This window comes from Annulohypoxylon truncatum (genome assembly GCF_022578515.1).
Source record: "Annulohypoxylon truncatum strain CBS 140777 unplaced genomic scaffold F4807scaffold_10, whole genome shotgun sequence".
In the NCBI taxonomy this organism is placed as follows: Eukaryota; Fungi; Ascomycota; class Sordariomycetes; order Xylariales; family Hypoxylaceae; genus Annulohypoxylon; species Annulohypoxylon truncatum.
This window is the reverse complement of record NW_025953796.1, coordinates 412,770-439,820: the sequence shown is the minus strand read 5'-3', so window position 1 is coordinate 439,820 and position 27,051 is coordinate 412,770. Positions and strand designations below refer to the sequence as shown.

The 27,051-nt window shown below is 48.7% G+C and overlaps 11 protein-coding genes across 11 annotated transcripts; 7 read left to right on the top strand and 4 right to left on the bottom strand.

Moving 5' to 3' along the window:
* The first annotated feature begins 1,670 nt into the window (after positions 1-1,670).
* On the top strand, positions 1,671-4,405 carry F4807DRAFT_29563 (uncharacterized protein). The gene is made up of 3 exons (XM_047994876.1): positions 1,671-2,139; positions 2,298-4,081; positions 4,146-4,405. Exons 1-3 carry the CDS (start codon positions 1,884-1,886, stop codon positions 4,188-4,190), a joined length of 2,085 nt encoding a protein of 694 aa, XP_047855770.1. The 5' UTR covers positions 1,671-1,883; the 3' UTR covers positions 4,191-4,405.
* A 66-nt stretch (positions 4,406-4,471) lies between these two features.
* F4807DRAFT_419496 (riboflavin kinase) lies at positions 4,472-6,025 on the bottom strand. The gene has a single exon (XM_047997422.1). The coding sequence runs from the start codon at positions 5,591-5,593 to the stop codon at positions 4,913-4,915; it is 681 nt and encodes a 226-aa protein (XP_047855769.1). The 5' UTR covers positions 5,594-6,025; the 3' UTR covers positions 4,472-4,912.
* A 1,298-nt stretch (positions 6,026-7,323) lies between these two features.
* F4807DRAFT_466562 (uncharacterized protein) lies at positions 7,324-8,004 on the top strand (the record flags this gene model as incomplete). The annotated part of the gene is made up of 1 exon (XM_048002405.1): positions 7,324-8,004. One exon carries the CDS (start codon positions 7,324-7,326, stop codon positions 7,975-7,977), a length of 654 nt encoding a protein of 217 aa, XP_047855768.1. The 3' UTR covers positions 7,978-8,004.
* A 1,630-nt stretch (positions 8,005-9,634) lies between these two features.
* On the top strand, positions 9,635-13,218 carry F4807DRAFT_419493 (glycoside hydrolase family 2 protein). The gene is made up of 2 exons (XM_047997421.1): positions 9,635-12,884; positions 12,950-13,218. Exon 1 carries the CDS (start codon positions 10,044-10,046, stop codon positions 12,846-12,848), a length of 2,805 nt encoding a protein of 934 aa, XP_047855767.1. The 5' UTR covers positions 9,635-10,043; the 3' UTR covers positions 12,849-12,884; positions 12,950-13,218.
* A 107-nt stretch (positions 13,219-13,325) lies between these two features.
* F4807DRAFT_458818 (phosphotransferase enzyme family protein) lies at positions 13,326-14,738 on the top strand (the record flags this gene model as incomplete). The annotated part of the gene is made up of 2 exons (XM_048001267.1): positions 13,326-13,725; positions 13,912-14,738. The coding sequence occupies 2 exons, from the start codon at positions 13,326-13,328 to the stop codon at positions 14,736-14,738; spliced, it is 1,227 nt and encodes a 408-aa protein (XP_047855766.1).
* A 310-nt stretch (positions 14,739-15,048) lies between these two features.
* F4807DRAFT_29520 (putative NADP(+)-dependent dehydrogenase) lies at positions 15,049-16,545 on the top strand. Its single transcript, XM_047994868.1, has 3 exons — positions 15,049-15,349; positions 15,400-15,625; positions 15,699-16,545. Exons 2-3 carry the CDS (start codon positions 15,408-15,410, stop codon positions 16,282-16,284), a joined length of 804 nt encoding a protein of 267 aa, XP_047855765.1. The 5' UTR covers positions 15,049-15,349; positions 15,400-15,407; the 3' UTR covers positions 16,285-16,545.
* Positions 16,546-17,040: 495 nt separating this feature from the next.
* F4807DRAFT_29469 (NAD(P)-binding protein) lies at positions 17,041-18,092 on the bottom strand. Its single transcript, XM_047994862.1, has 2 exons — positions 17,579-18,092; positions 17,041-17,469 (listed from the first exon to the last, which is right to left on the bottom strand). The coding sequence occupies exons 1-2, from the start codon at positions 17,859-17,861 to the stop codon at positions 17,051-17,053; spliced, it is 702 nt and encodes a 233-aa protein (XP_047855764.1). The 5' UTR covers positions 17,862-18,092; the 3' UTR covers positions 17,041-17,050.
* A 1-nt stretch (position 18,093) lies between these two features.
* On the bottom strand, positions 18,094-20,143 carry F4807DRAFT_29453 (MFS general substrate transporter). The gene is made up of 2 exons (XM_047994860.1): positions 19,576-20,143; positions 18,094-19,527 (listed from the first exon to the last, which is right to left on the bottom strand). The coding sequence occupies exons 1-2, from the start codon at positions 19,797-19,799 to the stop codon at positions 18,318-18,320; spliced, it is 1,434 nt and encodes a 477-aa protein (XP_047855763.1). The 5' UTR covers positions 19,800-20,143; the 3' UTR covers positions 18,094-18,317.
* Positions 20,144-20,359: 216 nt separating this feature from the next.
* On the bottom strand, positions 20,360-21,708 carry F4807DRAFT_419476 (NAD(P)-binding protein). The gene has a single exon (XM_047997420.1). The coding sequence runs from the start codon at positions 21,352-21,354 to the stop codon at positions 20,434-20,436; it is 921 nt and encodes a 306-aa protein (XP_047855762.1). The 5' UTR covers positions 21,355-21,708; the 3' UTR covers positions 20,360-20,433.
* Positions 21,709-21,828: 120 nt separating this feature from the next.
* Positions 21,829-23,225, top strand: F4807DRAFT_419472 (uncharacterized protein). The gene is made up of 3 exons (XM_047997419.1): positions 21,829-22,067; positions 22,208-22,931; positions 23,014-23,225. The coding sequence occupies exons 2-3, from the start codon at positions 22,559-22,561 to the stop codon at positions 23,187-23,189; spliced, it is 549 nt and encodes a 182-aa protein (XP_047855761.1). The 5' UTR covers positions 21,829-22,067; positions 22,208-22,558; the 3' UTR covers positions 23,190-23,225.
* Positions 23,226-24,382: 1,157 nt separating this feature from the next.
* F4807DRAFT_419466 (cytochrome P450) lies at positions 24,383-27,010 on the top strand. The gene is made up of 6 exons (XM_047997418.1): positions 24,383-25,280; positions 25,353-25,441; positions 25,503-25,593; positions 25,662-26,166; positions 26,242-26,536; positions 26,604-27,010. The coding sequence occupies exons 1-6, from the start codon at positions 25,019-25,021 to the stop codon at positions 26,919-26,921; spliced, it is 1,560 nt and encodes a 519-aa protein (XP_047855760.1). The 5' UTR covers positions 24,383-25,018; the 3' UTR covers positions 26,922-27,010.
* Positions 27,011-27,051: the final 41 nt, after the last annotated feature.

The following is a 27,051-nucleotide window of genomic DNA, read 5'->3' as shown; positions in this document are numbered from 1 at the left end:
CGGGAACATTGAAAATTGAAAATGGAATTGAAGGATGGAAGGAATGAGCATACAGTAAATTGAAAATAATGAAAGTACAAAAAGAGAAGTATATAAAAATTGGAGAAGCGAAAAAGTAAAATCAGGGAAAAAATAAGAAATAGGAAATAATAAAAACAGAGTTCGATGGAACCCCGCAATTCGGGTGAAGGATTAGCAGGCAAGGAAGGTAGGGAAGGCGATTATTCGAGAATGCGGTACACCATCTGCCAATCAGAACGATCGATTCCATCTTTTCTCGGTTCACCTCTCTACCGACCGATATCGTCAATCTCTAGCTTTTTTCTCTCTGGTCGGCTGGCTCACCAAGCTTGAAGGGTCCGTGTCATTGGTGTCGACATCAGCGTCTCTCACTACCTCATCCTTTGATGGGGATCTTTTTTAACCTTACCTTTTTTTGCTTTTGCGCCACCACCGTTAGACACCAATTGGTTGGCGCTCCCACTTGACGAGTTTAAAGTAAAACTTGACAACCGACAATCTTCATTATTGTTGTTGCCAACTTCATCAATATTTGGTCATTTACCGTATTTGCGCCTGCGATTTTATCTCTCGCTCCGCTTTCAGGGCTACCTATTTTTTCCCTTCTCCCTCCCTGGCTTAGCTTCATTAGGTAGCTTCACTCGTCCACATTAACCCTCCCTCTCCCTCTCTCTTTCAGATTACTCGCGCCGATCATCTTTGCGTCGCTAGATGCATCCATATCAGATAGCCCGCGCCATAGTCGATCATCCTCGAAACGCCGCGCAACAATAACGAATTACGCACACTACATGCCGCATAACCTACTCCGTAGCCTCTCGTCAACTACGTGCGTATACGTTACCTTAGTTACATAGACCCGCCGATCCAGAATACTTTCAGAATACATTACATACATCCATGATTAGACATACATACGTACATACGTACATACAAATCCACATTTGATCTCTTCCACCTCCCCCCCCTCATAAGCCCCTAGGGCTATCTTCATATCCGAATCGCCGACGACAAAACAAAACTTTGTGCGCCCCAGTACCAAATGCGAACAGGCTCAGACATCGCGGGTAGCTGCATAACCATCGAGCATCCCGCATATCATCCCAGCCAAACTCCTCAGTGCCTTATCCGCCGCCGCGTGACTCCATGAGCGAAGACCTGTCCCCCCGCGTTGCCCGGTCCGTTATAATTCTTGTTGGAAACAAATAACACCCCCCGCGATCTGTACGAACAGAGCGGATAGACCCGTCGAACGGGACCCAGCAAGCCTTGTCCCCGTTGCACAAGGAACGCCTCTTTGTAACGGGGAACGAGCCCATTGGCGTCCTCCCTTCTTCAACGCGCTGAATACGAGTTGCGCCGTGCTTGTGCAAGGCCTCTTGGGGGTACCGGCCCCCAGACACGGCTGTCGCACCGCGGCAGCGTACAGCGCCATAATACCTAAGCCCGCGTCTTACATACAATATCTCGAGCACCTAGCTATTCTCCAGCTTCGATATACACCTTCTTTGGCAACTTTATTGGCCTGCATACGCCACAAACTCATTGTTACTGGTCCACGATTCAAGCTAAGGGTCAGTGCTCAAAGTCGAAGCTAAGAGGCGGTGGGAAGTTTGTGCCAGTGTTTTGAAATAGAAAATATTGATTTTTATTTTTATTATTTTTTTGGAGAAAAAAAAAATAAGAATAAGATCCCCCTGGTTGACGGTGATACTCCCACGGCATTTGGAAAGATCAGCTACAGTCATCGTCCAAAGAGGTGTGGTTGCGCCAGACTCACCCACCCCAGAACTTGCATTGGCACACACATCCTTGAGCGTGGAGAGCTGAAAATAAGCTGTTTTATATATAACTAAGACAAGATGCCGGAAGACGTTGAGGCAAATGGGACAGAGGTCTCAGATGCTATGTCCGAGAATGAGAACGAGTACGACGATATGGAACAACCTATCAAGGACGAAGATATCAAACTGGCTGACCAAAACACTTCTCCTGAGCCTGGAACTGAGCAGTCAGGAGAAGTCAAGAAGAAGTACGATCCTAAAGATCCACATCGTCCAAGGAGAAAGAAAGCTAGACGTGCCTGTTATGCTTGCCAGAGGGCTCATTTAACATGCGGTGAGTCTCAGCCTTATACTTATGTGTTGAGATTTTCATCTAAGCACATCTATTTCAATAACCCCACAGCCAAGCTCCAGCTAGCTTATATGTTTCAGTGTGAATTGCGCTGAGACCCTAAACATTAAGCATAAGTAACTATACTGACAATTTGACAGGAGATGAACGTCCTTGCCAAAGATGTATCAAGCGTGGTCTTGCTGATGCTTGCCAAGATGGTGTACGGAAAAAGGCCAAATATCTTCACGATGCTCCTCCGGAAGCGCTCAGACCCGTTCTTGGGCCGACTTATAATCCAGCTGCTCACGCAAAATCAACCAATGGAAGACATCTTTCTAACGGGAATGCCGAAACTTCACCGTATTATTCGGAGGCTTCCAACTCTTCAACCTACTCTATATATGGTGGTAATCCTCAAGGCCAGATGGCATCTTTGCCAGAGAATATGACTTTCGGTGGACAGCAATCTCCGGTAACTCCTGGGTATCAGCCGTCGAGTACGTCTAGGGCAGCGCAAATAGGTTCCATGCATGTTCCTCAGGTGTCTAGTGAGATGAATAATAGCTTTTCTACGGCTTTATTCGATCCAAGCAACCCGGCAATTTTCAACTTCGACCTTGAAGGCCTTAACTTTGGAAGTCACTATGGCGCTCTCGAATTTGGAATGCTTGGCCATATGTCTTCCGGAGCTGCGGAAACACCACCTAGAGACGCCATAGCCCAACCTCCTGGGACGGATGTCAACTATGGACCCACGGCAGTATACCGAAATGGGGTCAACCAATATAACCAGGTATACGAAAACGGCATGGCTGAAAACTTCATGAATGTTGACCCGAGCAACGGCGGTGCATATCCAGGTAACTTGCAGCATGGTCTGCCTCACGCGTATGCCGTAGCGGCTGCTGGGCCCACGCCAAATAGCTTGGCTAGTCCCAGCACAGATAATACATCTAGTCCGCAACCTACAGGTTATTCCTTCGATAAATCACCAACGGCAAGCACATACACGCCTGCAAGCTCTCAACCAATCGTTCAACCTACGAGGCCGAAACCGAAGTCTTCGAACTCAACTAGCCGGTTTGGACCCCAATCTGTCCTAGGTAAACGACATCGCGATCCGTCTGCGATCTACGATACTGTCACGGAGCCTTATCCATACCTTACTGGGTTTCACAATTTGATCGCGTTCGTCCAGCGAAGATTTTCCGCCAACAAAACTCTACGCATCGCCAAATCACTTGCCAGTATCCGACCTTCGTTTATTTCCTGTACGCGGAACCTCAATAGGCAAGATCTTATTTTCATGGAAAAATGCTTGCAACGGACGCTATTCGAGTATGAAGACTTCATGGGGCACTGCTCAGCGCCAACCATTGTTTGCCGAAGGACAGGGGAGGTGGCGGCCGTCAACAAGGAATTTGTTGCGCTGACTGGGTGGACCAAGAACATTCTACTGGGTAAAGAGCCCAACATGAACGCCAATATTGGTCGATCGGGATCCGAGTTGAGTAGCCTCGGCAGCACAGGCAAGCCAGAATACGCCACCCCGCGATTAAGAACAGTCCAACCCGACCTAGGAAAAGCCTCGGAAGGCAAGACACAACCGGTTTTCATTGCCGAGTTCATGGACGACGACAGCGTTATTCAATTCTACGAGGATTTCGCTCAGTTGGCATTTAACGATAGCCGCGGCCACGTGACAAGGAAGTGCCGACTACTCAAATATCGAACAAAGGAAATGAGCGAATGCTTGAGCAGTGATGAGTCATCTCCCCACAAGGACCGAAGAGCCAACAATAGTATCCTGAGCAATAGAGTTGCTAGGATAGATGGGGAGCATGGGATATCTAAGCTGGAGAAGGACGGCAAGATTGACTGCACGTTCTGCTGGACTATTAAACGTGACGTTTTCGATATACCAATGTTGATTGTTATGAATGTGAGTTCTTTTCCAACACACTACACTCTTAATATTCCAAGAGTAGTTGCTAATAATATTTCAGTTCCTACCATGTTACTACCGCAACCAGGACCAATTGGCTGTATAGGGGTTATAGGGGGTTGCCGATTCAGTTGGATGCACGATATAGACGCATGCATGATTTTGGGTTCTTTTTATTCTCTTAGCACACACGGAGCCTATTGTCAGCATGGGCGGCGTTTTGGACGGGGCTCGCATTTTAGAGCTCCTCTCCCCTTACCGGGAGCTGGTCACATCATGCATGTATCTCACGGACTTATACAAGGTAGATAGACAAGGGATAGAGCATGGGCCTTAAAGTATAGGTTCTACGACCGAGTACCATGAATTTCATTTATTCTAAAAGATGCTGCCTTCGAATAACATTTGATTTGGTGTATTATTCTATAAGGTGAGCGCTCAACCACCAATGAGCAAAGTCAGAACGACTATAGAGCGATTGTATCGTGTTATGACGTCGCACGTGTCCCGCGGGCTTTCGGAAGTTTGCGCATTGGATGCCTCGGGCCGCCTCGGGTAACTTCGCTTACGTTACCCCTCCTAATCCCGACTTTACCCTTACCCACGCTCGAGACATCTTGCCTCGTACCGCTGCTCATGCTAGATACGATACATATATATGTATAGTTACATACATAGGTATTGTACCTATATCACCAAAGGCTGGTAAAAAAAAAACAAGCCAGACTTAACTCGAGTAGGTAATATGTAATCCTTAGATCTATCTTAACGTTAGATCACACCCTCCCTCCCTTCTGTTCTGTTCTGTTCTGTTTCCCCCGCTCCCAATCACTCCTCCCGCACAAGCCAGGAACCGTCGAATTCCCCGCCCGGCCCGTCCACGACGCCCTGGCGCGGGGTCCAGGCCGGGCGCGCGAGGCTCTGCCGCGCAACCTCGCAGTCGACGTTTATGTCGACGACGAGGGCGTCGAGCGACGGGTAGTCGCGCTCCTCGCGCACGAAGCCCAGGATCAGCAGGCGCATAGGCGCGTCGTAGAAGTCGGCCGCGAACTTGTGCAGCACGTGCACCTCCGCCGACCGCACCGAGTTCTTGTAGAACGGGTTGTACCCGATCGACATGACCATCGGGTAGATCTGCCACCGCGACGGCGGCTCGGGCTCGGACGAGGGAGACTCTGCCGCGGTGTCGTTGGAGGACGGGGGAAGAGGGGCGGGAGGCGCCGAGGCGGGCGCGCGCGGGTTACCCCTGTGCCGGCGGTGGTGTTGCGCGTGGTCCGGATGCGTGTCCGGGAGCGCGAGCGACGCGTACCCGAAGTACACGCCCGACTTCGCGGTCGCGATCCACGGCGCGGCCGCCTCGTCGACGGGCAGGTTCGCCGTCGGGATCCCGAGCTCCTTCGACCCGCGCCCGAAGCCGGATATCACGGTGCCTTCCATGCGCAGCGGGTACGGCGGCTCCGGGCCCGCGTCGCCGTAGAGGATTCGCGGGCGCTCTGCCTCCGCTGCCATTGAGGTTCTAAGGTTTTTGTATGGACGGACAGATTGTGGCGGGTTGGGTGTGGTTGGTTGGTTGGGATTGGGTGGCGCGAAGCTGGTGGTTGATCGGCTGGGGGATGGCGGGGTTAGAGTTTCTATGGAGAGGTTTGCTGATCGGTGCCTTTATTATTTCCGGAAAAAGGTTAGGAAGTCCACTGTAGGTCTATTAAGGGACAAGGGAGTCTGCTGTCTAGCTGGGTATTATATTGCGAGTCTATTAGAAAGAGCGAAAGTTATTAGAAGTTGAAGGGCAACGGAATGCTGAGTAGAAAGTCTGATGGCTACTCGTGGACGTCTATGGAATTGATGCGTAGCGGGGACTGCGATGTAGGCACTGCCATGTACCTCTAGGCACGTAATTGTAGATTAGATAATGAGTGATCCTTATCGATAAATGCTTCTGGAAAATGTCTCAGTAAAAACCTTGTTCCCAGGTACATGCCTACTTTCGTGTGTCTCATTGCATTACCCTTTTGAACAAGCGCCTTGATTCTTATTGGCCAGTATTTCGCAGCTTGTTCTACATAGACAGATAGGTTGTACACACTCAGTTCTCTTAACAGGATTAATTACAATAATTACAACCCGACTCGTGAATAAATACATTGCCCTTTATCAATATCATTATTGCGAAGGTAAACACTAACGTCCTACCCAGACAGTCCCTATAGAGAATAAATAGTCACTTGAAGTTTTCCAATATCATCGGGTCTGGTTCGTCAAAGTATAAAATAGCCACCAAATCCCACCTTGGCGCGATGGTGAATATTGAGTTTAATTGAGGTAGTCATGTTTCTATTTTTAGTGAGATAAGAAATAGGTAGGTAGGTACGGGTCGGTAATGCAAACCTAGTTTAAACTCTGGGATGAGAATATGCTCATGTGTATTATTGACTCGGTGCTATAACCACAGGATATGGCATCTGAGCATTAGAATGATATCTATAAATAACTACTAGTGACTCATCCCATCTCAAGTTTGCAGCCGTTATGAGTAAATAATCTTGACCCCTCTTAACTCAATTCGAGCTCAAACGGCAACATCTATCTTCTACCAGAAAAATAACTTTCTAAGCGCTGCGGTAATCTTGGTACAGATAACCAGCAATAGTCCTTCCGTATAGGTATCTTGTAGTAATATTTTCGTTGATGGTAGCTTCTTTGGGTACCTGGCTATGGAAGGTTATTTTATTTCGAGAACTATTCATAATCCCTCGTATCCGTCAGCCAGCTCTCCTCAAATACCCAACTATCTATATTAACATCCATATCGACCTATATTTCTTTAGGACGATGTTCAGCCATTGACCATGCTTATGGCGCCTTACATCGAACTTAAAACAGTCTTTTCATGCCCGGAAAATCCATAATTATCTAGGCACTTACCTAGTATGCTTCGAGTCGTCAACGTTAACGCCGGGTCTCTGGACTCAGGAGTCTGACTTGATCAGATGGACTTCAGCTACAAACTTAGGCGCCACGAAGGGGGCAATAATTTGGGTATAAATACCTGGCCGTAACCCGCCCTTCGTCAAAATTTCTTCTCTTCTTTCTATTTTCTATATAAAGCATTCATCCTCGCTGCTCATCTTGTCTAGCTTAACAGCTTCCCAAAAATCGTTCGAAATAACAGCATCTTGTCGATCACCTGCCAAACCCTACAATTCATAAACATAAAAAACACCAATTAAATTAACATAAATATGGCACGACACACAAAATATACGAAGCTCTCCTGCTACTACGAACAGAAAAAACAACAAACAACAACACACCACTGGCAAGATGGAGACATCGCCTTCCTTAAAGGGGTAGATGAATTCTCAATAGAAGAATACGACGCATTAATAGAAAGCGGATACCTACACACGAAAGCAACAAAGCACCCAGTTATCATTCTAGAGCACTCGAATGATTACAAATACTTCCTTATCACCACCGTCTCAGCTTATAGCTCTAGCTGGGAAAACAATTATCTTCCACCATGGAAGCAATTTAACCACAAGTGCAAGCGTCGTGAATTCTTCCGCGCATTTGCTGGTTCGGAGAAACCTTTCTACGACCAGCAACACCTCCAGCTCGCCGACGGAGGGCGTTTCCCAAAGCCGGAGACATCTTGGGTATACATCCCCGGAACGTTTGTTGTCCCCTCGTCGACACTTAAGGAGTTCGACAAGACCCCCAGACGACTGCGGATGACACAGGAGAGCCTGAAAGGTCTCCTTTACGACATGGCGAAATGTACACGCTTCGCTACGCGCTGGACGAACCCTGCTGTTGTTCGAATGCTTAAGCCCAAAGAGTCGAAGATGCAAAATTGTTGGCAAAACTACAACAGATGGGGCATTTACCAATAAAATTCAGACCCTATTCTACGCTACGACCAACACCATTGTTACTCTCTACAAACTCGAACTATAACAGCAAGAGAACCACTTACGATTGGATTGCCGCCACGTCGACCGACGCTACCTCATCCATTAATCCATTATCTAAGTGTCGACCTAAATTTAATTATACAACCTGATTAATACGACCTCTTTGCGTTGACGCTTCCGCAATCATCATGGTCACACGGCATAGCACACCAGCAGGAAAAGGGATACCGTTTCAGCCTATTATACGAAGCGAATAATACAACATCAATAACGACTATGATGAAGCTCACCACTAGGCTTCGTGGATTCGCAGTGTCGAACAGATGCGGGCCAATGGTCTGAAAAACGACCTAGATGCATCTAGACGGGAAGCCGCGGTACAAATGAAAGAATTGGCCGCTTCAAAGGATGAGACAAAGGCTGCTCGCAACCAAGTTGACACCTATCACGATACGAACCTAGCAGATAGGGGGAAAAAAACGACGGAATTATGCAAGAAGCTACAAGTTTCATCTACGTAGCACCTCTCCGTTTAACGGGCACGATTCGGATCATCTACTACTATCACTCGCCCACCCAATGGGGAACGGCAAGAAAGGCGCTCGATTACGCGACGCCCGAGGACGGTTTATCAAAGCAAACCCTCCAGGACGCTCCGATCAAGGATATACCGAGCCGGAGCTCGAACTACAATAGTTAAGCGGACCAGCGCCGGAGCACGAGGGCTTGTCACCAGCTCAGCCGACAGCCCGCCCAGACAGAGCGCCTCTTCCTGGTAACACTATGCACCAGCGTCCAGTCAAGGCCGCAGTGTCCTTTGGGCTAAGAACCTGGGACTCATTACGTCAGAAGGACACATAAAATAATAGGCACAAACAACGACAACAACGACAACAACGACACACGAAAAAAAAAAAAAAAAAAGACGTCAACCACTAGACTGGCCACGACCTTATTCAAATCAACATGACTTTCAAGCCACCCGGAAGAAGATCAGTACTTGGACCAAATCGATCGAAAATACGTTGCGGTATAGAGGAGGAACAGGGGAGGAACAGGGGAGGAACAGAGGAGGAAGAGATATGGGATATTCCAGAATATTTTACAGGTTTTGTCCTTGTGGGAGGTTTCCCTGTATTCAGCAAAATAGCTGGCAAATGCGTATTCAGATGGAATTTTGGTTGAAAACCAGAAGTGCGACTCTAGTTATAAACCACAGTTTATTCTACAGCGTACGGATAGGTACCTATGGTTTAGTTAATTATAACACCTAAAGTTTACCCCCTAATCTTTGCATTGACCTTAGTGTCTACCTGGTAGCCAAAATACCTATCCCAAGGTTCGTCTAGTTTGTATATTCACCTTGCCTTATAACATGTAGCAGGTCGAGCGGGTTATCTTACTTAGGTACCTGATTTCTAAGCTTGACATACTGATGGTGTTGACGTATTCGAATTTGATTTAACTGCCAAATTTCAAGTTAGGACCTTTATTTACGGATGACGGACATCTTATTTGAACACGCTTTTATATATTTACGCGAATAGTCGCAGATTACCCTTGAAGAGGCCGTCTCGGCTTAAATGGCTGAAAGGGGTTACTTAATGCCATTCAAGCTGAATGTGCTACCAAGTCGTGGCGCTAAGATGCCGATTCTATTCGAAAAAAGCTATAGTTTCTATCGATGACATAGCTTTATCCAAGATAAGAAGCTCAAATGCTCTTTGTCTACATGCGAGGAGAGCAAGGGTCCCTGATCCGGGCAGAGAGCGGGACATCTACATCATTTCCCCTCATTCCAAGATCCATACCCATGACAACCCGTAGCATCCGCCATCATACAAAGAGACTATATCGGACCGCCCTGGAGCTGTATAAATGATAATTGCGTTCTCCGCCCACGATGGCTTGTTACACCGTTCGTTGCACGGCATATTATGTCCCGAACATGCTTATCAGGTATTATAAAAGTCAACGGGGCCCTGGTTAGGTCGAAAAGTGGTGCTTGTTAGGTTAGACCTGTCTCGGTAACAACAATAGTCAACATGTATCTTGCCCTTCTTGTCGCCGTGGCATCTTTAATTGTCGATGCCATTGGCGTCAACATCGTCGATTTGTCCGACGCAAATTGGACGCTTCAGAATGGTGGCATGAATATATCGGTCCCTGGAAAAGTCCCGTCTCATGTGCACCTGGATCTATATGCGTCAAATGTGATAGACGACCCGTATTACGGACTTAACGATTTCGATTTGCGATGGATCGCCTTGTCAAATTGGACTTATACCTCTAAGCTTCTGGTACCATCGTCGGCGGAGGATACTAGCACGATTCTTCTCTTCAACGGACTCGATACTTTTGCTGATATCCGACTCTGCTCTCAGCCTGTGGCAAATACGAACAATCAATTCCGTCAATACTTTTTTAACGTCACCGATATTCTATCTGGCTGCGCGTCAAGCCCCCCAGAGCTCCGAGTTCATTTTGGCAGCGCCCCAAGAATTGCCGAACAGATTGCGAATGAACCTGGTCAGGAGACCTGGCCGTGGGGGATCGAAGGGTTGTTCGAATTCACTCACAGGCAATTTATTCGGAAGGAACAGTCGGACTTTGGTTGGGATTGGGGACCAGCATTTGCTCCAGCGGGAATTTGGCAGAAGGCATGGGCTCTTCAACTTGGCGGGGACGAGATCTATTCTCGCAATTCATTGTTGGACATATATCGTGAAGGCCAATTGAACAATCTTCCACCTGACCAGACTGCCAACTGGGTACTGAATGCCAGCGTCGACGTGATCGGTACCGTGCCGGAAGGCTCTGGTATGAATTTCAAGATTGTTGACCTTGACACTCAGGAAGAAGTGAGCAGCGGAGCTTTGTCTAACATTACGAACGATGGAGATGTTATTACTGGTTTGGCTGTCCTTGCCGCAGATGATTACAAGCTCTGGTGGCCAAATGGACTAGGATCGCAGGATCTTTACAACATTACGATTGAAATAGTGTCGGGACCAGGCAAGATTCTAACCTCGGTAACGAAGAGAACCGGATTTCGAACGATTGTTCTAAATATGGGTGCCATTTCAGAAGAAGAGCTGTCTAAGGGAATAGCTCCAGGGAACAACTGGCATTTTGAAATAAATGGCCAGCCATTCTACGCCAAAGGGAGCAACTTCATTCCGCCAGATGCCTTCTGGCCGCGGGTGACGCCTGATAGAATCCGTCAATTATTCAACTCCGCCGTTGCCGGGAATCAAAACATGCTTCGCGTCTGGGCAAGTGGTGCATACTCTCCCGATTTCATGTATGACATTGCGGATGAGTTGGGTATTCTGCTCTGGTCAGAATTCGAGTACAGCGATTCCCTGTATCCCGTCGATCCGGATTTCCTCGAGAATTGCCGTTTAGAGGCTGTCTACCAAGTCCGGCGTGTTAACCATCACCCGTCGCTAGCTCTCTGGGCTGGTGGAAACGAGCTTGAATCTGTCGAACTTGGAGCCCTTACACCAAATACACCTGAATATTATCGCTACCAGCAGGAGTATGAGACCTTGTTCTTACGTACACTTCTGCCAGCTGTTTATGGCAACAGCCATAGTATCTCGTACACCCCCAGTAGCACATCGAATGGGTACCTGTCGCTCGATTTCAACAACTCGATCCCAATGGCCGAGCGCTACAATAACGCTACGCCTGGAGAGATCTACGGTGATTCTGATCACTACAATTACCACGCGGACCAGGCATTCAACACGTCTAGCTATCCGGTGGGGCGGTTCGCAAACGAATTCGGCTTCCACAGCATGCCAAGCATCAACTCGTGGAAACAGGCCGTCTCGAAAGAAGATCTACACTTCAACAGTTCGACGATCGTTCTCCGAAACCACCACTACCCCGCCGGCGGGCTCAACACGTCGAACTTCGCCAACTCGAGCAAGGGCATGGGGGAGATGACCGTCGCGGCACAGCTGTACTATCCCGTGCCGGCGAAGACGGATCCCCTGGCCAACTTCTCGGCCTGGATCCACACGACGCAGATCTTCCAGGCCGATTACTATAAGAGCCAGATCCAGTTCTACCGCATCGGGTCCGGGAGGCCGGAGCACCAGCTCGGCAGCCTGTACTGGCAGCTCGAGGATATCTGGCAGGCGCCGACGTGGGCGGGGATTGAGTACGACGGCAGGTGGAAGGTGCTGCATAGCGTTGCCAAGGATATTTACCAAGATGTTATCATCGCGCCGTTGTGGAATCTTACGACTGGCATCTTGGAAGTGTATGCGGTAAGCGACCTATGGGATGAAGTGAAAGGCACGGCGAATCTTGGATGGGTTAGTTGGGACGGCACAGCAGCCAATATTGGTACGGAGGCAAAAGAGGTGAACTTTATTGTCGGAGGGTTGAATGCCACATTATTGGCAACACTGAATATTGGCGAGCTTAAATCGAACTCAACTCTCAACGCGAGAGACGTCGTGTTTGTGGCGAATCTAACGGCGTCGGGGACACCACCGAACTCTGAGGCGACTAAGACTTATACGCATAGCAATTGGTGGACACCCACTCCCCTGGCCTCCGCTGCGCTGGTAGACCCTGGACTCACCGTCGAACACGACAATAGCACCGAGGAATTTGTGATCAGGGCTGAAAAAGGGACGAGTATCTGGACTTGGGTGAGTTTGGAGGAGGACGACGCCGACGAGGTCATTGTCGCCTTTGAGGAGAATGGGTTCTTGTTGAGAAAGGGGGAGGAGAAGCGTATCAAGCATAACGTGATGAAGGATAGTGGGAAGAAAGTAGGATGGGAGAGTAGGGTCGGTGCAAGCAGTATTTGGGACAATACCTTGCCGTGAGGCATGTGTTAACTTTTAATATCTAACTCATTGTAGCTACATGTTTAGGTATCAACGTGAGTCCTTGTTCGGAGTTAAGCAGTTACTAAGCAGACACTTACCTACATATTCCCCTTTAACCCCACCAAATCCAGTTCTAGTCGGCAATTCATTGGTGATAACTTGCAAAGTCTCATGTATTCCAGTCATTCCGAAGCAATAGCAAGAAGATATGGATAGGATTGGACTGTTATGAAGTTCAAAAGACGACGGAGTTAGATACTAGCAGCTATTAAGCCCTTGCATCGGTCCGGTCTTAGTGTACAGAATATTAGTAGGGTTGTATTTATGGGTATTATGGGTCTAGCTAGTTCACCAACATCGAATCACACCGCTAACACTGTTCAAATCTATCTTCGTGTCATTTCGAAAATTAACTTAATGAGAAACAGTACAATTATCAAGCTTTTAGCTCTTCTAGTCTTCATATGGACCGTTATGCGCCGCAATGCTGCCCCTAAACCCGCTATCGAGCCCGAGCGCGTGGCTGCTGTCATGTTATCTTGGCATTCTCTTGAGGTAGTCTCCTTGAACAAGGTGCAAACACTTTGGGCTGGTTACGGCGATATTTACGAACTCATAGCTCGAGACCAAGATGAGACGAGAGCGGAATTATATCCACTGATACTGAAATATATTGCGCCTCCGCAGGCGCATCTGGATTCTATGGATGAAGGCCATTTGCGAAAACTCATGAGCTATGAGGTAGAACAGTATTTTTACAGCTCCGTGGCACCGCTTCTGGAAGATGAAACTCCTGTGGCTGATTGTGTCGCTACTACGCGCGAGGCAAGCGGGAAACCTGGTGCTGAGCTTCTCGGGGGTATCACTGCGACGAGTATGTAACCCCCCCTTTCCCGGGAATTTTAATCGAAGCTCCTTTCTTTACTACTCGTCCCTCCTAGAAGGGAAAAGAAAAGAGTTAAGAGTTTCACGGATAATATTACCATGAAACTCACGGCTCAGATCCACTGTTGATGCGTCAATATGCCTTGAACTTTTCGACACTAACTCATTACTGTAGTCATCTCTGACCTAAGACCCCTTTTCCCAATTGCCGGAGAAAAGCGATCAGAACTCAATGTGAAGCAGGTCTTTGCTGCATTGGATTGGCTATCTAGTTTTCATAGAACGACTCGGAAGTTGGTACCCGATACACTTGAAGAATTCCTCCTTCCGCCGCTCAAGGAGGCAGAGAGAAGAACCAGGGGCACTTCTCCTGGGAAGACGTTGTGGCTTAATGGAGGCTATACATATCTTGCCACTCGGCGAAAAGAGTACGCATCGCTTGCCGAAGGCGATTCGGAGTGGTCTAGTCTCCTCACTAAGCCGACTACTCCCGGAGGTCAATCGATCTCCGAGCTGGTAGCCAACTTTCTGACTCCGCGTGGCCGAGAGTATGAGACACTCATTCACGGAGACGTCAAATCCGAGAACTTGTTTACTACCGTCTCCGGTGACAAGGTTGCGTTTTACGATTTCCAATATGTCGGTCTCGGACTCGGTGCTTGTGACTTGGCTAAATTATTTACGTGTTCGGTGCCCCTAAGGTTACTCATGGACGGGGGCTACATCCCAAACGAGCTTCTGATGGGTGAGGGTGAGAAGGAACTCTTGAAGTACTACCACTCGAGACTGGTCAGTGACTTCAAAGACTCTCGAGGACGCACTCAAATATATGAGTGGGATGTCTTCGTTCGGCATTGGGAGACGGCGCTGGTGGACTGGCTGAGATTCCAGGCTTCTTGGGGGTTTTGGGGTAACACTAAATGGCTCAAAGCCAGGGTTCGTTCGATTTTGAGAGATCAGCAATGGAAAGACTGGCTTCAGGAGAACCAGAGATCAACTTGAATCTATCTAAGTTTCGTATTGCATATACCAAGAACGGTGGGTAGGAATATTAATTTACATGACCCTTCAAGATACCTCTTGGAGAATGGAAGCACAATAGTAAATCTATTGAATGCGGTGTATAGTCTAGTATTCGGTGTAAAATGCGAGGTTTCAAACAGGTAATCGCCTTTACCTAGGGTCGCTGGGTAAGTCTCGTGATTACCGAATTGGGGTCGGACCAGGTTTTCGTGAGGAGAGCTCGGCAATGCTACTCCCTAGGAACTACGTCTTGCTTCTCCAATCATCGTCGGATGAGAGCTGCCGATGTGGTTCAATGTTCCCCCCTCGGATCGTCGATATTGCAGCTTCGTGTGGGGTTATCTAAGATCAAGTAGCATCCATGAATCCATGTGGGAGTAGACGGCTACATACCAGGTAGGTACCGAATGAATTTCCCGGACGGATACCTTATGGAATCTGGTGTTACCCCGTTTGAACACCTAGGTGCCTTGACTTGAACCGTAAAATGCTACCGGTAGGCGAATTAACGATCTTGGGATAATCAACTGGGTCTGTAAACAGGCCAGCGTCGACTATTTCCAGTGCTATCATCGCTTCAAACTCATCAGGCACGCCTCGAAATCCCAATTGAGTCGTAGATGTTAATTATTGATATAAGAAAGAGAAATGTCTTTTCCGTACAAAAACGTGCTCCTAATCGGCGCCACGGCGGGCATCGGCCAGGCATTAGCCGAGCGCATGATCGAGAATGGCATCTTCGTCATTGGCGTCGGCCGCCGAAAGGAGAGGCTCGACGCATTCGTAGCCAAGCACGGCCCCGAAAAGGCGGCGGCATCGCAATTCGACATTACCGACTTCGACAAGATCGAGGCGTGGGTCCAACAGTGAGTGTACGCCCCTACAACCGTACAACCGAGGAAACGCCCAAAGAGCTTCCAAACTGACTGCCGCACTCAGAATCACCACCGCGTACCCCCTCATCGACGCCGTGATCCTCAACTCGGGTATCCAACGCACCCTCGACTTCACCAAGCCTACGGCCATCGACCTGCCCCGCACCATGCAGGAGCTGGGCACGAACTACACCTCTTACCTATACCTGATCACGTACCTACTCCCACACCTACAATCGCTGGCCCCCAAGCCGGCGGCCCTAGTCGGCGTGACATCGGGCCTAGCCCTCGTCCCGCTGCCGCGGTGCGGCAACTACTGCGCGACGAAGGCGGCGCTGCACTCGCTGCTCTGGTCGATCCGGGCGCAGCTCAGCTACGACGCGAAAAGCCAGCACATCGAGGTCATAGAGATCCTGCCGCCGGCCGTGCAGACGGAGCTGCACTCGCAGCAGAAGGAGCTGGTGGCTATCGGGGAGGGGAATATCGGGATTCCCCTTGAGCAGTTCTTGGACGAGGCGTGGGCGGGGCTGACGAGGGGGGATGAGGAGATTCCGGTGGGTATTGTGAAGGATAGGTTCGATGTGACGGAGGAGCCGCGGCGTGCGCAGTTTAGGAGGATTGTGGAGGCGTTTATGGGGAAGAAGAAGTGACTATCGCGTGGATCGAGATTATGAGGCTTGAGGAATACTAGTGTCGTGACTGAGAGGTGCTCCGAATAGACAAATGAAGAAGCTCTAGATCTAACGTGATACGTACTATAGCGAAGGGTTAAATCTCGAGATTTTTTAATAAATTGACCGCGGCTTGACTGAAGTGACTGTAAGTGTAAAATAACTGGAATCCATCATGATAGGTCGTTGCTTACCAGACAACGATATTGCCAAGAACCAGTGCACAAAACCCTTAGCGCATCTGCACGTAAACCCTTCCGAAAAAAGAGCAAGAAACACCAAGTCGAATAAAAGGGAATTCGTTCCTGTATTTAACGGTTGGTAGTACTGATCTGGTGAAAGAGTCCGACAGTGGGGACACGATCTACCCAAGACTCCTTACGTCGTATAAACCAGCCAATAGCGAGCCATATATCCAGAAAGTAAGTAGGCAAGGGCAGTCACATCGTCCCAATACCCAAAACCTACCTAGCCTTAGAGGGCGAAGCTTTTAGAGCCGCATGACGACCATCGTCGCGTCGGTTTTACAGCATCTGAATTGCTCTCGAACTTCCCTTCCCCTCCTTCTTCTCACTCTCTTTACCCCCATTATCGACGCATACGAAAGCCCAAGAACCAAACGCCAAGCTCACCCAAGGAAAAAGCAATTCGCGACCGCGAGAAAGAGCAGAAGCCTTAATCCTCTGGCTCTCTCTCTCTCTCCCCATCTCCAACTCCTCTCCTAAACCTACCTACCTGAGCATAACTAAGCCTTATACTCATCCCTCCCAAGCCTAACAATATCCCCCTGCTCCAGCACCCAAACCTTCCCCGGCGCCTTCCCCTCCGCCGCCAGCACAGCAGCCCGCACGGCCGCGCGCGCAATGACCTCGGACTCCTGGCCGAACGCGTCCTGCGCGGCCTGGCTGACCCTGCCGAGGGAGCGCACGAGCGTATTCATCAGCGGGCCCCCCGCGTGCTCGACCTCGCGCTTGCCCATGATCAAGCCCGGGCGCAGGATGATGGCCTGCTCGAAGCCGGCGGCCTGGATGGCGTCTTCGACGCCGATTTTCATCTTCGAGTAGGGGATGTAGGCGCTCAGGAGCCCGCGCGTGCCGGCGCTGGATACGAAGATGAAGGTCTTGACGCCGGCGGTGCGGGAGGCTTTTATGAGCTCGATGTTGACTGTGGATGATGGATGTGGTCAGTTTTATTTTATCTCGTTCTATTTATGTTGTGTTTTCTTGTTATGTTTCATGGCAATTGCGCGAGGGGTAGGTAGGTTGCGACGTACGGTCATGATCGATCTTCCATTGGTTCGCGAGGCCGCCGGCTTGAGCTCGCGTGGTTCCCAGAGCGGAGAATACTACGGACGGCGGTGGCGTGACGGAGAATAGGCTGGATGCCCACTTGGTTGTGTCGGGTTCGACGGTAGCGGTCAATTTAGGCGACTCTGCTGCGGGAGCTCGGCGAGAGATGGTGTAGACGGTCTTGAAGGCATCGAGACCGAGAAGTGTCGACAAGATGTGAGACCCGGTGAGGCCTGTGCTACCGATCACTGCAGCCGTGGACGCCATGTTTCAGAAGTAATATTCGTGTGATGCGGTACAGAAGAGATCGTGAATTGCACAAGTTGCGCGAGCTTGAGATGAGTTTTTATAAGAGGCAAGTACGGAACATTCAGGCAAACTAGGAAACGTATCTAGCTTCAAATTGCTTTCTCTAACCAAGCAGCCAAGGCAAATGTCGGGTCAATTATCATGCCGCAAATGACGTTATCAGTTATTAGTGAATTCTGACTGGGGACTTAAGGAATTCGGATATCGCCATGTCCGAATATCATACTCAAATAGAGCATATATATTTGTCTAGGAGTTAAACTATGACCGGCTAAAATCATGTCCGATGCGCCAAAGCCCTAGTGTAGCGGAGTTATATGCCGTTATGCTTTAATCCCCAAACGAACATAATCTTCGAAATCCACCCATCTTCAAAAACAAAAAGCAATTGAATGCCCGTAGTAAGTATGGATCCTAACTGTCTATATATCTTTCCCGACGTGGACTTCTGCTTCGAATTCTTTGATTTCCATCAGGAACTTCGAGGCGGACAGGGTCGGGCTTTAACTGCAGGGAGCCTGAATCCTCGCTACCGCTGTCAGTATCAACCGTATCAGCTAGGCTCTCTAGCTCCATCTCTTCGTCGGGAATACGCCTTGCATCGTGTCCACTGGGCAAGTCGACCGGTTTGTTCTCATGTTGGTTGATTTTCATATTCACGAACATGGCGTAAAGACCAAAGTCGTATGACAGTCGGAAACATCCGGCTGCGACAAATGCAATCCAAAAACGCTCACTCGCGGCCAGAAGGCCCGTGACCGTAGGCCCGGTCGTAGCGGCTAATGTCCTAACCGTAGCTGTGATGCCCATTACTGCTGTTCGCTCCTCCGGCTTGACTACTGCGGCGATGAATGCTGCCCGTGGCGCCTGGTCCATATTATTCAATCCTGCACGAACGAGCAGCAATCCCGCCGTCATCCAAAGGTAAGGAGGAAACGGGAAGAGCAAAACGGCAGTCGAGGATGGAGTATGCGTGAACACCATCGTGTTGATTAATCCAATCTTTCGGGCCAGGGGGCCGGCGAATGACGCTGAAATCGCTCCAAGAAAGTAACTGAACGAGGTAACATCGCCGAGAGTCGACTTTCGAGGGTGGAACTTTTCATTCATGTAGTAATTCGTCAAAGAATATGGCACCATACCATCAGCCAGCGAATCGACAGCCAGTAAGAACCATAGTTTATACATCACCGATCGAGTTGTTGGCGATATTTGAGCTAGTTGGTTTGAAAACCACTTGAGACTCCGAATGATCCAATTCTGAGGGTTTCGATCTGTGGCCGAATCCTCAGGAGGTGGTTCTGCAGGGCTCTCAGTGCCATCGTTGGTATTCCGTACGGTATCTTCCTGTGGGACTTGTGTATAAGTTTTCTTCGCCTGTGAGAGCTCACACGCATCGGACAACAGCAAAACCAGTCCAAGATTCACTACACCCATTATCGCGTATACCCAGAACAAGGTATGGTATGCATCGACATCTGACCATCCATCTTTATTCTGTAGGAAGTGAAGAATTCGTCCTGATAACTCGCTTCCTAAAGAAGATCCAAACAGGGCTATGGTGACATGCCACGATAGTACGTCCGCTCTTGTTGCCGGAGTGGTGAGTTGCGAAATCATTGACCTAAGGATTGTTAATGACATGTAACGCCGTGGGGAGGATATAACCAACTCCTCTATACTTCTGAAGGGACCAAAATCGCCGCCGGTGACACTAATAACACCGATCACTGCAGCGAGTAGCAAAATCCAGAAGTTTTCAAAAAGCGCAAATATTACGCCGCTTAGTATCATCATCAAAGAACCCCCAATCATGATTCTTCGTCTTCCAAGGCGATCTGCAACGAGCGTAAGAAGAGTTCCCAATATTACATCGCCCAGTAACGTAAATGTCATGAACAGGCCAATCTGATGATCGGATATCCCCAGGGAGGAGAAAAATATGCCTACAAAGTTTGTTAAAATCACAGAAACGGTACAGATGAAGCCATCGTCTACCCCAAGCTCATACCTAAGATAAGCGCGTTGGTTCCGTAGGCGAACATGCGACAAGTTCGCGCCAGAATAATGAGGTAGGCATCAAGGCCAGTCTCATGGATAGCAGCGAGTCCGAATTCATGGTAAAACCACTTCAGGGACTTTTGAAATTTCTCAAACATTTAGCTTAACCTTCTTTCCAGACAGGGTTCGGTTTGCTAATATATCCAATAAGCAATTAGTTTTTTTTTGTATTCTTCACAGGAGATAAAGTTAGGAAGAAGAAAGCCGGTGTGGCAATGGCCGGCTGGGCACGGAGTTCGCGGGGCAACGGTCGAGAGCCGACTTCGGCATTACGCGATTTGTCACTCTACCCCCGGTTCAAGTGACTACGGTACCGGAAAGTCGGAAGGATTCGGCAGGGTACCTATGTAGATATCTTATCTCTATGTCACAATCACATCAATTGGGACGTGTAATTTGAAGCGAGTGCCGTTGTTATTTACGCAAATTGTCTATTCTTATATTATATTATCCCACGCAGGCCCCCGACTTAAGGTCGAGTCCTGAACAAACTTTCCTGAGCTAGCCACGTACCAAAATCCTTGAGATCGGGATTCATCTTCTTTAAAGATGCAATATCCGCACCATATCCAACATTGCGAAACCATCTGAACATATATCCGAGCTCCTTGACCATCCAGTTGATAAAAGCCGCAATGAAATGAAACGTCGTTGGTAGTTCATCACCGGTCTTCTCCTTGAAGACAGCCGCAAATTGGTCGTAAGTGAGTTCGTCACCTGCCAGACTGATCTTCTTATTCTTATACTCCTCCGGTTTCAGGAAAGCCTGGGCGGCGAAAAACCCAATGTCGCTGGTGGCGATCAGCTGCAGTTTCTGGTTCTTCTCCAAAGTGATCTTCCAGCTCGTGGCGAAGACTTTGCCCATGAAGCCCGGCACGAGGTTCTCGAAAAAGGCGACGGGTCGAAGAACAGTCCATTGCATCTCTCCACCCTTTGTCTTCTCATAGAGGTACTGTTCGATGTTGTGCTTGCTGCTGAAGTGTGGGACATCCGTCGGGCTATCATCCGACTTGTCGCCGCCCCTGTCAACTGAAGAGTAGACCATATACTTGACGCCATTCTTGAGCGATGCATCAATCAGGGCCTTCCCTTGCACCTCCTCAGTTTTGTGGGTAGCACCACCGCCAATTGCCTGCTGTACACTGAAGACTCCCCAGATAGGTGCCTTGGTTAACTCCTTGGCTTTGGCGAAGATATCGTCGGGTGCATCCATATTTCCCGTCACGAGCTTGATCTTAGGGAATTTTCGTTGGAGTCGTTGAGCGGATGCCGATTGAGAATCTCTCGTGAGAGCTAGGATTTCGAAATCGGCATTCGCATTGTTTAGTGCGTTCACAACAGCGCCGCCCTGTTTTCCAGTGGCCCCGGTAATTAGGAGTGCGCGAGACATGATGATAGATGCTGAAAATCGCTGAAAGTTGCTGATAATTGCTGAATGGTTGCTGGATAGTACTGGATTATGATGTAAGATCGAAACTTGAAAAGATAGGTAGTTAAGTGATTATGATGAACAATGAATATCTTGTGAGATACAACAAAGAAAACAAAAACGAAAGAGGAGCAACATGATATTTATCGTAATTCATTAGAAGCGACATTCCGACCATTGCCAGGTCTCAACGTCAATATGATACGAACATAGCAATTCAATGGCCATGATGACCAATAATGGTCCATGTCGGCGCTCTTCCGTACCGGCAACCCCCTGCCCGGGGGCTACAGCGACCGACTAAACACACACCCCGCGTTTACACCCCGCGTTTTTCGGTGCTATGAAAATGACGTAACGTCGCTTCTTCTGACTAATCTTAGCGCCTTCGCCTTGGAAATATCAAGATCTCGGTGCCAACTGGGCCCAACTACATTTTTGAATCATACCTATTATCTTGCACAGCTCACATCTTACAAATGTCGTTCTTTTGATGATCAACCTTAATCTGACACTCGATGCTTCTACTTGGACCTAGAAAGCAATTTAAAGGCAATCGTTTTCCAATGATTTGTAATACTTGCGGAAAGCCGTAGTATGAACATAAGCGATATTGAGGTATTCGTCTAACACGATTTTGTTTTAAATGGAATATATTACCCCTATTCGTACAGGTAGGTACCTACGTACCTGACAAGCATGAGGTATCGTTGAAGGGAGCTTGGGTTGACACACGTCACGGAGCTTTAGAGCCGCATAGCAATCTTTTTCAAATCATCAGCACTGCTGTCATGTCACTAATTCTTGCTCTTAGAAAACTCGATACCCCATACTTTACATACCTACCTGGGAACGTGTGCTTCAAGCCTTACCTCCAAAACTTTGGCGTCGGCGTTAGATGATAGAACCGTCAAAATTTGGGATACAGAAACATGGTCCCTCCATCAAATTTTCACTGTTAAAATACAGCCATATCGATTGCACTCTCATGATTTAAAGCTTCTAGCCTCGGGACAAGGCTACTATGGTATCAAAATTTGGAATGTGGAAATACAATCTCTCCAACGAACACTTGAGACCCATGAGTAGCGTGTTTACTCAGTGATGTTTTCTCACAACTTGGAACTTTTAGCTTCAAGCACAGAAAGCCAGACCAGAATTTGGGATGTGGAAACGGACAAGCTGCAAGGATCGTTCGGAATCCCATATAAATCTAGCGAGTGCCTTCTCACATGATTCAATGTTGTTGGCCTTGGCGTTAAGCAAGGGTGCCGTCAAGATTTTAGCTGCGGCGGTGATATTAACGCCTTCCCAACAAACGCCGAATATAGCCTACTCGAAGATTTTGGGCGGAGCATGGGGTTCTGACTTTTATATTTGGGATGTATCGACTGGATGCCCCCAAATGAAGTTGTGTAGAGAAACTCAGGGGTTGACTCAATCGATGATATACTATAATGACCCGCAATTTTTGGCCGTGGTGTCTGATAATATCATTGAGACTTGGAGTATAGAGACTAGGGCCCTCAAACAAACAGGTAAATACAATGTTGTTTGATGATACCGGCTTATACCTGGATACAGAAATCGACCGCCTTGAAATAACTAATGGGACTTTAGATACGAGGAGAATCCTAGCTTCGACTCAAACCCCTGAATCAGGCCGTAACCAAGTAGAAAAAGGGCACGACAATGACCTTAGCTACGATCAATCCTGGATCACTTGCAAAGGGTATCCCTTTCATTGGCATACGACTACAGTCTCCACAAAACCGGTAACTGTACATCGGCGATAGCACAGGCCCTTTAAACCCGTGAGCGTTGAGGCTCCCACAGTGGTCTTCAGAGGCGTCTAACCAACTAGAAGTAAGCCTTTGTGGGTGCCAATGGAGCTTAGGGGTTGTTGGAAGTACAGTTGTTAATCGTGGTGGAGCTGTAGTCTTATGCCAACTAAAGGGATAACGTGGTACGGATTTCCTCTCGGTTATCGACCATACTCATTCACGATTGGCACCTAGGTATACCATTTCGTCCTTGGCCTCGATGCAGCCGTCGGTTGTGGTGATTGCCATTGGAGGCATGCGGAGGAGGGTTGTAACGATTGGGCTCTCGAGTTCAAGGCTATTCCCTGTATGTGAAATGGAAGACAATGAAGAGAAGCTAGGTTCGTGGCACTGGTATGCGTTCTTACCTATGCAGTACGCGGCTTGAAGAGTCACGTGAGATATGGCATGAGTGTTCCAACTTCCTGGGCCTCCTGGGCCTCCTCCTGGCTGGTAATGAACTGGGTCTGTCTGAAACTTAATTGTAATTGGTTACCTGGTATCGGCGTGGTGGCTGAACATGGCCCACAACAGCCCTAGGCGATCAACGCGATCAAGCTTGGCACAAGTCACAGCATGGATCATGTAAGGGACTTTTCGATGACTTCCTGAGTACGAACAATGTATCGTGAAATTACCTAGGAAGCTGTTGGCTAGACTCTAATGACGCCTTCGTCTTTAGTTGATAGTAGAGAGAGCAGCTGATATGTAAGCATAGGCGCGTACATGTGAGTTATACCTCGGATTTAATGGAGCATTTCTTGAATAGGCATGGCTTACAATTCCCAACTTTGGCATTGGTACTTATATCTAGATGCCCCATCTACACTAGCGAGTGTTCGCTTCGCGATCCTTGCCAGTTCACTTCCCCGTAAGCTCTAATGCACGGAAAACTGCCTTGGTCTCATACTAGCCTGTGTCAGGGCTGAGCTTTGAAGCCTGTTTTCAGAGTCTGGTCGAAATGCGGCTGTGACTGTGGGGTCAACTAGTATGGAGGTGATTATAGTCGAATCCTTCGTGATTAATAATTAGGTAGGAAACAAGATTAATCTGTACGGCGCATGGTAATTGGCTGGCGTCAAATGTTAACGATTTTAAAATCATCTGCATCGATCGTCTGTGCTGAGCCACTCTCCAACACACCAACTCGGCTTTTGACTGAGCCGTGTTCCACTGCAGCGTCCCTTATTGATTCAATGGGACCCTGGTATTACCGCTCGGCTCGTCTCGAAGCTAGACTAATTGGAGTGGAAAACCAAACAATACCCTACTTTTCACCATTCACCTAAAGGAAATCGAATTTACCCACATGGGGCAAGTCAAGCCAACGAGCTTGTCAGGTAAGGTAGGCGGGGATCATCCACGAAGCAACCATTTTAGTCGCAGAGAAAAGTACTGCCGAATGGATCCTCTCTGTTTCCCTAAGAATTCGGCCTCGGTGGGGACACCCTCTTCGACCCGAGAAATTTCCATGTCAGGGATGAAGCAAGGGGCCTACCTACATAATACCCTTCTTTTTGCTGACTGGGTTGATTCCGTCGCTCTAGACTCACCTGGAGTTTCGATACTTCTGATTTCTATTCGTTTTCGTATTTGAACGTACTATGTATCTTCTTCGTTGGATTCGTTCCCTTGTAGTACATACGGCACAGAAGACGTATTAGATAACATACCATTGGACAAGCAGAGACTACATATGTCACACCGCCCACGAACTTTTGGATCTTCTCTTGTTGTCCTAGAAAAGTTGCTTCTACATACTTAGCTGCATACCTAGATTTCGGTAGCAGTAGCAAACTACGATGGATATCACGATGGATGTCATCGCAAAAGTAGTCGAGGAGCGAGGACCCGTCCTAGCGTCCGTCGCTGCGATACTCGTCGCCGCATTCGTCGCGTCTCTACTGGTCGGAGATAGCGATAATGTGAATATACCGCTGGTAGGCAAAGAGGTCGGAAACGCCGAGAAGCGTAGGAAGGCATTCATCACCAACGGCTACGAATTCTACAAGAAAGGATACGATCTATTCAAATCCAAGGCGTTCATGTTAACCGGACTCGATGGTACGAATACAGCGGTTTTTTTCCGGCGGAGATAGCTCGGACGGACGAAGAAGATGCTAACATGTTACATAGGCGACCGTATCGTCTTGCCGCGGAATCTCATGGAGGAAGTCAGGCGGCTTCCGGATGATGTTATCGACATCAACAAGGCCTTCGACGTTGTACGAATTAGAGCGGTTCCCCATGATGGTTTTAGATGGGATGCACTAATGCAAAATATAGATGAACGAGCAAAAGCATCTCGGCATGGGAGACATTCGGCAGACTGAATTTCTCATTCACGTTATCCGCGGCGACTTGACCCGTAGCTTGGGTAAGACACTTTCCCACAATCTGTTTGTTTTAGGTCGATTTGGAAATGTAACTAAGAGGTCCTAAAAGTGCGCATCAACCCGCGCCTCTCGGAGGAGACTGCTCGCACAATCCGCGAGAACCTGCCGGAGTCTGCCGACGAGTGGACGCCAGTAGTAGCATACCAGACGATGCTGACCATAGTGGCTACCATCTCGGGGGCTATCTTCATCGGACCGGAGCTATGTCGATCGGAGGACTACCTGAAGGCTAGCATTGGGTACACCCTGGACTTCATCAACGCCGTGACCAAGCTAAAGCAGTGGAGCCGGCGGTGGCGCTGGCTCGGCCGATACTTCACCCCCGAAGTCGACCAGCTGTTCACCGATCGCAAGAAGGCGCACACCTTCCTCCGACCCGTCATTGAGAAGCGGCGCGCGGCCATGGCTGCCGGCCAGGAGTTGCCTGATGACACCCTGCAATGGATGTTGAATAAGGTTGACGAGTTCGGTCTATCCGACGACAACCTCGCCGAGACGCAGTTGAACTTGAGCATGGCTGCTATTCACACCACGACGTTGACGGTTACCATGATGTAAGCTACTTCATTTCCTTCCCCTCCAAACCCCTCCCTAACTTAGTGATACCTATATTAACCCTATCGTGATAGCCTTTACGACCTTGTGGTTAGACCCGACGTCATCGAGGAAATACGGAAAGAAATCAGGACCGTCCTCGCGGCCAACAACGGCGTCATGACGAGCCACGCGCTTTTCGAGATGAAGTTCCTAGACAGCGTCATGAAGGAGTCGCAGCGCATGAACCCGGGAAGCATGATCCGATTCCAGCGCTACGTCGCCAAGCCCGTGACCCTAAGCGACGGCACTCACCTACCGGCGGGCTACATGATCGAGAGTCCGCATGCCCTTACCGTGCATGACCCCGAAGTGTACCGGAACCCAGAGGTAAGAATCCTCTTTAACTACCTATCTACCTAAGAATCGTGCAGGTTCAATAACTAACACCGAACAGGTATTCGACCCCGCCCGATTCCTCAACCTACGCAACGGCACGGCGGAGGACCTGCTAGGATATAAGAACAAGGAGCAGCACCAGTTCGTGACGGTGACCAAGGACTTCATGCACTTCGGATACGGGCGGCACTCGTGCCCGGGCAGATTCTTCGCCGCCAACGAGATCAAGCTGATCCTGGCGCGCCTCCTGCTCGACTACGACATGAAGATGCCCGACGGCCTGACCGAGCGCTACGCTAACTTGAAGATGGGTACCGACGCTTTCCCCGACCCGACGAAGGAGATACTGTTTAAGAGGGTGAAGACGACCTCGTAAAGAAAGTGGGTCGGGGTAGGGAGTTTATTGTGTCAGATGTGTTGTACATTCACCTTATTACATACTAGGTACTGTTTATAGATAGCGAAACCTTTTGTATATGAAAGATAGACGATAGATATCTCGTGAT